At 39.8% G+C, this 11,495-nt stretch overlaps 1 protein-coding gene across 1 annotated transcript in view; it reads left to right on the plus strand.

Moving 5' to 3' along the window:
• The window catches only part of EHBP1 (EH domain binding protein 1), a 236,180-nt gene that overhangs the window by 184,655 nt on the left and 40,030 nt on the right, over nucleotides 1–11,495 (plus strand). The window contains exons 15-17 of the mRNA XM_009327110.1: nucleotides 5,255–5,371; nucleotides 8,642–8,769; nucleotides 11,385–11,495. The exon at nucleotides 11,385–11,495 is cut by the window's right edge and continues 28 nt beyond it. Coding sequence (XP_009325385.1) covers nucleotides 5,255–5,371; nucleotides 8,642–8,769; nucleotides 11,385–11,495 — 356 coding nt within the window. The remainder of the gene's footprint in view (nucleotides 1–5,254; nucleotides 5,372–8,641; nucleotides 8,770–11,384) is intronic.

The raw sequence follows: 11,495 nt of genomic DNA on the forward strand, positions 1-11,495 counted from the left end.
ACTAGATCTCCGCTCAAGAAATTCATTCTTCTAAAATGGAGTAGTTCTGTGAAATGGCATCAACACGTTATAAACCAAATAAATTATAATTATTTCTGGGTTCAGTCTTTTTCGTCTTTTTATTTCCACTAAAAATTAGGATTTAATAGACAGTCTCCTTGTTACAAATGGATTCTGAATATTGCCCCTGACTGCATTCACATGTAGCAGGTTTTTTTCTGTGTATAGTGCTGTATTCCCTATACAATACTCAAGACAAGCTTGTAGTAATATCTTATGTCTTCCAAGCTCTCTTGTCCATTATGCTTCATTAATCTCTCCTTCTGCATTGATTGCTATGTTTTAATTTACAAAAAGGGAATGTACCAAATCATTGTCCTCTCTCAATTCAGTTATTCCAGAAAAAAGTTACATTTCAGCTTTGGGATTTTGGAGTTTTTAAAGACTAACCTCTTGCCCACTATTGTAGGTGAAAATGCGATCTCTTTCAATGTTTCTATATGCTCATTAAGAGTTTCATGCTTTGGCACTGGTGCTACATTCTCTGTTAAAAGGCTTTATTTAATCATGGTCTGAAAAACTCAAATGCCTATGGCAAGTTGAAACTTTCCTGGATAAGCAGCATCCTTTGCTACAAAATCCAGTCTTTTTCATAGGTTATTTGACATGTGAGACAGAAAATACTTCTTCCTGCCAACTGCCAGAGGGTTTGGGATGGCAGCTTCAAATTTATTAGATGTCCTACTAGCTTCAGGCTGATAAGCGGATGCCTTGAGATGGGTCCAGGGACAATATCGAGATAGGAATCCAAATATCCTCCATTTTCCCAGCAGCGACGGGACAAAGGAATTGACATCTTATCTAGGTATTGTCCCTGTGCAGTGGCACACCCGTCTACTCTCTTGGGATTTGGGTAGTGTGTTTTCTTTACTCTCTGGCACATCTCCATCCTTTATTTGAGATGGCATCTTTGTGAGGATGTGGCTCGGATCTGGAGGTGGTGAGTAGGCAGCAGAGGGAGGGAACAATAGAGAGGACAGGGGGTAAGACAAGCATAGTGTGAAGAGGCTTTGGTGAAAAAAAAGTGCCAAAAATAGGCAAAACTGGGAGGGGAGAAGAGAATGAACACAAGAACAACACAGAAAGATGTTAGAGGAGCAGGGAGGGAAAAACACAGGAGAAGCAGAATCCAAATGTATTGTAAAACAAAAAAAGTTTTCAAAAATTTTGGAATTAATAACAAAAGCTGGAAAGGTGTACTGCAGTTAAAAAACTTACCGAAGCGAGCCAGCTGGCGTTGCATTGCACTTGTATGCTTAAAGTTTTCAGGGTACGTTACAGATTTTACTGCTAAGGCAATGATTTGGAAGGAATGTACGTGGTAGCTCAGGCTTACTCATCATGCTTAGTCTCAAACTCATAAAACAGCATTAAGTCCTCGATTTAATGTTTTTAACAGGCAGTATTTGTATCTGTTGGCAGTTACTGCTGTACTTTCTTGTCCTGACATCTGATTTCTTGTACACTGAACCAGTATTTCGACTCTGCATTTCTTCCATTCCCCGCCTTTGCTTCCTTTATTACTGTTCAGATGCTCCTGTCACATCCTGTAGCCTTAAAGTGAACTCTGTACCCAAAAGTAAATAAACTAAATATCTGAGTATCCACAAGCTTGAAGGATTTCCCAGAGACAATCCTGGAGGCATCTTCCCTAAAGAGCGAGTACTGTTCATGCAACTCCAGTGGCAGCTTACATATGCTTCTCCCACTAATGTGATCCAGCCCCCATCAGTGCTTTTACCTCTCTATGAAAATTGTTCCTTTTTAATTTTGTCTAGAAATTGATGCAGTCTGCTGCAACTCCTTCACATGTGGACAAGCTTAAACCAAGTCAAGAGAATATCAGTTTAACCACAAATTAAGCCTGAGCTTAATCTGAATAGTAAGACATATGAGCTATAAAATGCCTCTGGATCTTTTTTCCCACCAATATTCTGGCATTTCCATTTGGTTCCAAAAGATTCTTAGTTCGCTCTCTGCAGTCCAGACTGCAGTACCTACCTACTGTGTAGGTAATGGTCAGTGCTGTTTAGTTGTTGACTTAATCCTTTATCTTTAATTTTCTTCATTTCTTCATGACATAGTAAAGCTTCGCTGTCTTTCTAGGATCCACATTTACATACTTTTCAAGGAAGCAGTTCTTTAGTACTCTTCTAAATACGTGCCCTGGTTCTAGACCAAATGCTTTAAGTTTTTCACACTAGTAATTTGTTCTTTTCATAAAAGATATCTGTTATCTCTTCGTCATGTTGTTCCTTTTATCATTTGTAATTGCAAAATCTTGTTGTAACATGCTCCCTAAACACATTTCCCTTTTTAATACACTGGAAGAACATTGGACTGGAGAAAAAAAACCTAGAGTAGTTTAAAACAAAGAATCTGTAGATTTTGAAAGATATTTGAAAATTTCTAAAATTACTTCAAATGAATGCTTTTAATTGAATTTTTTTTTTTAATAAAGTGTAAATGTCCTGATAATCATATTCAGTCAAAGCCTGCCAACTTTAAATTAAATACTAGGTCGGGTCATTATCTGACACTAGGAATGTCTTCAACATTCCCATCTTTTTCGTTACCTAAAATGGTGGTGTCGAAGACAGTGCCTCTGATCTCATCTCGCTATATTAAATTAAATAAAATCAAATAATCTAATATAAGCAGTCCCTTAGTATGCAGCAGTCTAAAACCCTGTCATCTTGTTTAGATTGTTTTGACACATCCAGCATCCTGCTGGATGACTGGTAGTTGTGAGCTGACCTTGCGAGCTGACTTCTTTGGGTGCTTTGGAAAGTCATTGCCTGCCTGTAGGCTCGAGGTGGATTTGGTTTCCCTCTGCCACAGCGGTGTCCCTCTTTCTTTCTCTTCCACCTCTTCCAAATGTCCATGGTCCTTTGCTGCTGTTAGCCCAGTCATGCTTTCAGTGTGCCACCGTGAGCTCCAGGATACGTTTGAGAGTACCGTGGCCTGAGTGCCACTGAATTTCTCTGACACCATCATGAAGGATTTAAAATCATGTGAGAAATCCAGCTCCTCATTAGAAAAAGTAGAGATGCTTTGAAGAAAATTCAGAACTTTAGAGTTGTTGCTGTTGCTGCTTTACCATTCTCTGTTTTCTCTTCAGTCTGCTTTTTACCCCATCCCTTTCTCCACTTCATGATGATCACACTGTGCCCTTCTACTTTGTTCACCTACCTCTGTGCTACCTGAAACAACTGGAGTCCAGATCACAGAACCATCTGTGTGAATTTAAGTGGGAACAGAAAGAATGTCACAGAGAGTCCTGAGTGTTTCTGCCCGCCCAGTTGTACACCTGAAGCACTATCTGTCAGGTCCCAGGTCTGGTCGCAGATCCTGGTTTGGCTGGGGAGAGGTGTTGTTCTCCATCCATCTGGCTCAAGCTGAGGCAGTTTGGAGGAAAGCTGACTCTTTCAGGGACCATTGAGAATTAGTGGAGAGGAGCCCAGGGAAGTCATGGTGGTCAGCTGAAACAGAGGTGTCCTACTTCACAGACTGCTGCTCCATCGTACACACAACAGATGTTGAATAAGACACTGAAACAGAAACTTCTTTGCTTCTGTCTGTCACAGCAAGAGCCTTACACTGAATCGGCAGAGGTCTGCGAAAGACATTGATTAATTACAGAGGAACTGAGGGAGCAGCTGGTTAGAAAAGAGTAGCAGACATATAAAAAAGTCAACAGGCTCCTAAAATGGGAATTATAGGGACTGTGGAGATAAAGAGGTAAAGAAAAGAAACAACTGTATGACCTTTTTGTCAGCAGTGTGGGCCTGAAGTGCAAGCATCTGGGGATGTGTATTTCAAAGACAGATGATGAGTGATGAGCACGAATCCTGGTCCAAACTTCCCCAAACTTCTGGTATTCAGGATTATGGCATCTTGGTACTATGTTTAGGATCCTTTTTGTTTATATGGCGTTTGAATGTACCAATGTCCGGTAATTATAATTAGTATTTTTTCCTACTGTGAAGTGTTTTTAAAGTTCCTTTAGTTACTATATGTGTCTTCTTTCTCCAGACGCACTCCAGCCTTCTCTTTTTTGTCGTTTTTACATGCATGCATATATACATAGGAAAAAAATGTTTGTATAAGTCTGAACAAGTCTAGATAGCATTTGATATGAGACTTAAAAGTGAGTAAATACAATGCAACTACATGTTTTGAAGGTATTAATCTAGCTTTTATGGACTTGTAATTTCATTATATATTTGTATTGAAAATGTGAGTCAGTTTTTTTTTTTTCTGGGATCTGCTTCACAATTCAGCATTTGCTATTTGATCTTCCTCAGGTTACTTACTCTTTCTGTGCCATAATTTACCTACATCATCATAATTGTAATTATAATAATCGCCTACTTCATAAAACATTATGGGGCTCATTTACAAGTGATATTCATAAGTTGCTCTGAGAAACTGGGTAGAAAGAGCCAATAAAAAATATAAAGTACAATTACAATTATTATTTTATTTAAAATGTATGTAGCTTACAAACAACGCTGATTCAAAGTGTTGCAGTAAGGCAGCAATCTGTGACTGTGCTCTTGCTACACCTGAGGTCAGTGCTTGCAAAGCGTGATGTGCCAGGTGGTAGTTTTCCTCTTTGTATCAGAAATGGTGGAAGATGCTAACACCTGAGTAAGGTACAGTGATCACTGGTCTGTGATGTATTGTGCAAAGTAAGGAGTAGCAACTCTCACTGAGCTGGGAGAGAGGTACAACACTCTCAGTACCTGGAGCTGCTGCCTTTCTCAAGAGACTGCGGCTCCCAGGTCCTTCTCCTGCCATCCAAACCTGCCGTATGCCAGCTTCGGCATCCATTCTGCATTATAGAGAACCGGGAGCCTAAGGGAAATTATTTTGACTCGAGTTATGAGGAAAAGCATACATGCTTTTCAGAGTTAGCCAAAGATTCAGCGCAGAGAACAGCCGCTGCTGAGGCCAGACTCAACCTTTATTGTAGCAGAAGTTTCCAGCAGAGCCCCCTGTGTGTATATTGAATTGCATCAGTTTAAAGTTAAATCCATGAGTGGACAGAGTGAAATCTCCTTTCAGACTTATTTAATGATTTGCATTTTTATCATAACTCTATTTGTTCTCTAAAGCATTCTTTTTTTTTTTAGTGATGTGGTGCATGTACATAAGAAAATACTAACCTTAATGCTGTATGTTCCTACAGATGAGGATGAGGATGATGATAATATTGAGATAGATACTAATGAGGAGGTTCCTGAATGCTCTGTTACTGGAGGTGGAGATGAGCTTACTAACCTAGAAAATGACCTTGATTCAACGGGTAATTTAAATAATGGCTATTTTGTGTATTTTGCATGACTAACACGCCATTATCATGTTAGTACTGATGTGCTGCTTCTCTCTGTCATAGCTTTATTCCTTCATGCCTTTTCAGGTCTTTTAAACCCTGATGCTTATTCTTTTTTAATACTTTGCATTCATGTTTAGTTGAAATTTAAAATCAGCAACCAAATCATTATTTCCAACAATGGCAGACTTAAATGTCTCTTGATGGGGAAGGGGACCCAGGCCAGATTTGTAAAGCAGAACCACCTGAAATCACCCTACCTGGATTATCCCAGCAAAGCAAGGTAGGCAGGCCAGAGCAGTGAGCAACTGAGTTGGTGAGTACAGCTGCTGCTCTCCGCACCGACATTCTGGTCCACTTGCTCAGTGAAAGGAGCAAACATGCCTCTATGTTTCCTTGTAGGCTTGGTAGCCCTCCAGTTCCTTCCTGAGTACCAGTTCTTGTATTTATACCTTGTTGCTCAAGTGGGGACATGGAGGTATAAATTTGAACAGAATTAGTCCTATTTACTTTACAAAGTTCAAGTAATAGATTTTTAATAACACATTTGAAAACCATTCGTAATCATAGAATAGTTTGGGTTGGAAGGGACCTTTAAAGGTCATCTAGTCCAACCCTCCTGCCATGGCATGACATGTATTCTTGTAGAAATGCTTGTATAATCTTAGCACATGCTGGTCAAGTAATAATAAATCATAGTAGTGGTATTTCCCCTTTCAAAAATTGTAATAAAGCAAAACTGGAGTTCAGGTTCCTCCATAGATGATAAATATGTCAGGATCTTACAAGGGAGATGCTTATTTAAAAATGCACTAGATCTTCAAAGATGTGAAGGTAATTGCCCATCAGTAAGGGGCTCCTCTGCTCACAGAGTTGCTAAAGGAGTTTGTTCTCTGTACAAGTCTGCCTGTTGCCAGTGGCCCTGGGGATTGCTGAGGGCCTCTTTGTAGTACGGTATGCTGCTCTGCCAGGGCGTTTCTGCTCCCTACAAGTTAGCTCGAGCCCAGAGAAGTGTGCTAAGCACAGGACAGTATCGGGATAAAGGCAGTACAAGAGAGAACTTCCTACAGCATCCTCTGACTTAGTTCTGCCCATGCCAACCGGACCCAAGTTTGTAGCCCATAATATATTAAATCAAAAGACTTCGTTAGTGTTTGCTCTTTGTAAATTAAACCGACAATGATGTGTGTATAGCACTTTCTAGACTTTTTTGAATGCAAAAGGTTTGAGTCATGTCCTTTATTTTTTTTATTTGAGGATTTCCAAACACATAAGAAAATATATTTAGTATTTCCAGCATTTGAATTAAGCTGATTTAGAGCAGAATCCTTGTCAAATACTTTTCCAATAAATACTGGTTCATTTTAGGAGAAATAGAAAATCAGTAAATGAATATTCCTGTTACATAGCCCCAGTGACTTACCAACATTTATATCTGTGGGCCTTTTTTCTTGAGAGATACCTTCTCATGGATACAAACCCACTACCCAATGCTTCATCTCCACCATGGGAAGACATTCTGGAAAAAAACTGGGACATCATTTTGCAGTTCAGTCTGCACAGTAGCCAGAGGAACAGACGAGTAAGGAAGGGGATGGACAATAATACAGAAAACAGTCTAATGCTGTGATAGAAATCAGTGTACACAGTTTTCGATGGGATTCTGCCAATTCATACCAAGTTCTAATGAAGGCTGAATCTCCTGGGAGCACCTAAATGCAAAACTGTAAGGGACATTTCACATTTGGGATCATTACAACCGTCTTAATTAATTTGTCCCCTGCTGAATCTTAGTCCCTCCCATCTCTCTCAAGAAGAGAAAACTTTTTTTTTATTTTTGCGGCCAGTTGTTGGTTTTAAATATTGCATCTGTCTGTCAGTACTGCTACCATACGCTGCTGTGAATGTATCTGATAAAATGTGAACCTCTTATATCATAGTTATTACATGATGTTTATGTATAAACCCACGAGAATGTGCATGTACTTACATGTGAGCCTCAATTAAGGGCACTCTGACTGGGTGTGCCAGAGGAAAGGGAAACTATCCTTCGTCATAACCCAACCCAGCCCATTGCTGCTGGTGGCAGGCATCATTTGATTGCCAGCGTGCCAAAAATATTTTGGCTAACATGAATCGGAGCGCTCCAAACCTTGGAAGGAGCTGTGCGGCAAAAGAGTCATGGCTCCACTTCCCACACCAACTAGAAGTCACCAGCCCGCAGTGAAAATCTCAGGCTGTGCCTATAGAAGAACATAGCAACTGCTATTTTTTGACCCAAGTGTTTGACCCAAGGCCCAGATGTATGTGCATGATATACGCAGATGATGCTGCATTTGCTCCGTTTCAGGGGCAATTTCTCACGTGGTGCTGCATGTAGAGTATGTCTGGGGGCTTCTGCGCCAGTGTTGTTCTGCCTTCCTACCCAGGGTTAGCTCCATAGATCTGCACTGTGGTTTGTTATTAACACCTTTCTCCTTATTATGTGTGTATGTGTAGGTAAGTGTGTGTGTAGGCGTGTTACAAATTCATATAGTCAACAGTCATGTACAGAATGAGCATTATTGGGAGGTAAAATTCTCGACTCTTATTTCTCTGGGCTCTGATCCAAGTTGCTAAAACTGATGAAAAAAAATTTGGGGGCTTCAGCAGACTTTGAATCTGTCCCTTCGATGCAGTTATGAAGCGTTTTACAGCTCTCACGGCTTCAACGTATTCTATAAATCATAGTAAAATATTACTAGAAAGCTGTCTCTTTTGATACTGAAATTTTAATGTTGAGAAGCTGTGCCAAGGAGCCTTAGGATGAATTAGTAGTTCATAAACTTGAGGGGTTATCAGTACTTAGAATATGTGATAAATTGTTATATGTCATCTTAAAACAAATGGCTCTTTAAGGGTGTTTTTATACCGAAGTATAGGTATGTACAGGTTGGGAGTAACTTAAAGTAAACATTGTCTCCTTTCTGTGTGTTTTCATTGACTGTCTTCAAGCACGTTTACTTGTTCAGCTGAGTGCTGCATATATTTTTTGAGAGAACTTAGGCATTATCTATGCACGTTATACAAATTTACGCCAATCTGAATTGCAAAAAAAAAAAAAAAATTCCTTCTAGTTTTTACTTTTTTAGTTTGAAATGATAGCAAAGTGAATGAAATCTACCTTTTAAATTTCTACATTGTTGTAGCGACTCTGCATTTAAATGCATCTCACTCTGTTGTATGTGGTATTTGCATATTTAGCAGAACAAAACAGTAAGTTGGTGGATTTGAAGCTGAAGAAGCTCCTAGAAGCTCAGCCACAGGTGGCAAATTCACTCTCCAGTGCTGCTCAGAAAGCTGTAACTGATAGCTCAGAGCAAGACATTAAGGTAAGTTTTGATTAATGCTTTTGTCTCAGTACCTGTGTGTTCCGATTTCGGGTTTGTACTTCGTGAGGAGGAAAATGATTTCTTATCAAAGCCTTCACAGTAAGAAACGCAGAAAATCTTCATGGCAGTGCAGTTGCATAGTTTGCAATGCACTGGGTTTTTTCCTGTTGATTATTCAACACATTTTCCTTTTTTTTTTTTTTTTTTTTTATCTTGAGACTTGTCATTGACATAACAGTAAGAGATATAACAAGCATTTCTCAGTTCTTATTGTTCAGGTTGTCACTGAAATCAGAAATACAGCACGGGCTCCATCCCTGACTTTAACGGGAGCAGGATTGGACTCTCAGTGATTTGCTTCCCTCCCAAGCCTGACCCTCTGTTTTTTCTCCATTAAAATTAAGCCGTGCTACACTTTAAAGGCATACATACTTGGGTGCTTGACAACGAGTGCTTCTGAGAAAAATAGACACGAGTATGCGGTGTATGCGGTCGTTTTGCCTATTCTTAATCTTCACCACTTCAGCATAAAGCGCACACCAATTAATTTTCCATTTCATTTTCTTAATTAGGCCCCTTGTGTTCTTACTATTATATATTTTCTTTAAATAGTCCCTGTATGTCATTAATATCCCTATGGCTCTGGGGCACTTCCAGTTGGGTATAACTTTTCACCCACCTGCAGTCTGGGGGGAAAGCACTGCTGACTGAAAGGATTTCCTTCCCCAGATACAGAGATGCTTTGAAGTCCCAAAACAATGACTTTCATTGCTTTTCCCTTACACTGTCGGTTCCTATAAATTGGTGATGAAAGTGTGTGGCAGCAGCAGAGGACTTTCGGTCTCTATCTTTGAACAAAAGGAAGCCTGGATCAAGTCTGATTTTTGCGTTCAATTTAGCTTTCTGCAGTGGATTTAATGCAAAATGAAGCTGGCCCAAGAATAATACAATGGATTGAAAAGGCTAACTGAATTAGTGGGCTTAGAGGAATAAATTTGTAAAGTGGCAGAAGTCCCCAGTCATAAAAAGGTTTCTTAAAATGGGATTTACTGGCTAATCACACTGATATTTTAGCATGTTGCCAGGCCTAAAAAATTAGTCATGTTTGTTTATTTTGGTAAAGACTGCTTTAGGCTGTCAGATGGTTATTGTGCTAATAACAGGAAACCGCTTTTATTTAACCAGAATCATAACCACCCGATTAGTGCAGCTGAAAACTCATCCAGAGCATACGAGTGATACTTTTTTAAGCTTAATTGGACAAATGACACACGGGCCGCCTCTTAGGGTAATTGGGTATCACCTAGCCTGATGAAAATGGTATTTCTTTTTATGAAAAGCTTCCGTGAAGGAGTTGCTTTTTTTGAGATACTCCCACAAAAGGTGCAACTTAACAGTTTATCTCTGTGTACGTCTTTCTAAGTAAAGAGTTGGAAAGCGGCATTATAAGGAATATATGATGTCCATCTGTTCTCATGGAGCTCTCAGCATTGAGGTGGATTTGTTTTTTAATAAAATGCAGTTTACACGTTTCTAAATGAGGCATTCTGTGTTTGTGGAAAAGGATAAACTGTTACCTTCCCTTGGGGATTGTGTATCCCCGGCCTCCTTGAGGCTAGAGAATAGGCCATTGGAGAACTCCCTCATTACCGATTGTCTCAATGCAGAGGAAGGGCAAAGTCTTGGTAGCTTTTGATAACCAGTTTCAGCATTCAGCAGGCTTAGCTATTAGTCATGCATCTTAGCCTTTGCCTATTTACTTTCAAAACACTTAATAAAAATAATAAAAGATTAGGTATAAAATGAAATATTTGTTTGGTACACAGCACCTCGGTATCTGCAGTTTCCACACGCTGCGGTGGTTCAGTCTTCTGGGATATTTCGTGTTGATAGAACCATTTGAATTTGTTACCAGTATTAACATAGGAAGCCCTGGAAAAGATAATTGTAGTTTCCTTAGCTGTAAAGGGCTTACTTACAAATCTGGCTTTGGAAAGTTATAGCTGATCAAATGCAGTTCAGTGGGGTAGTATTATAATCCTACCTTTTAGCCTTCATCTAGCATTAGTGGTTTATCTCAATGGGCATAAAATTAGAAACTAGTTCTTCTTGTCATACAAGTCTGTGGGACTACAGAAAACGACAGATTTCTTTACCGGGCAGGGAGACAGGCTAAAGGCAACACGCTTTTAAAACGATACAGATTGTGTTCAGGGGTAGAGACGCCACTACTTGGCAGCAGCATGCGCAGCACTTGGCAAATCAAAGTTGCAAAGGAGTGATTTTTCGTTTAAAATTGGAATCACTGGCAAATGCCGGTCACAACTAATAGGTCTGGCTGTTGAGTAAGTAGAGAGTCCTGCAGGAGGGTGCCCACGTAGGAAAAAGCTGGTCGTTGCCACCACACATTAAACAAAAAAAAGGAAAAGTTAATCAGTCTTCTCCTTTTTTTCCGCAGCTGATACTTTCATCCTATATAAACCGCAGCCCGAGTTGTGAAATCCTCTTTGCAAAAGCTGCATCCTGTCCCCTCGCCGAAACGTACCTTTTCGAATTCTTGTCTTCCCGTTTGTAAACAAAAGAAACTGTTGTGTGTCTGGTTTTTTTCCTAGCAGAATGGAACAGAGGAACATCGTGCTGAGCGATTACAAAAAGCAGCAGAACGGTTTAGAAATCCCGTTGTGTTCAGCAAGGACTCTACCGTCAGAAAAACTCAGCTCCAGTCT

This window comes from Pygoscelis adeliae, unplaced genomic scaffold (assembly GCF_000699105.1).
Source record: "Pygoscelis adeliae isolate BGI_AS28 unplaced genomic scaffold, ASM69910v1 Scaffold137, whole genome shotgun sequence".
NCBI lineage: Eukaryota > Metazoa > Chordata > Aves > Sphenisciformes > Spheniscidae > Pygoscelis > Pygoscelis adeliae.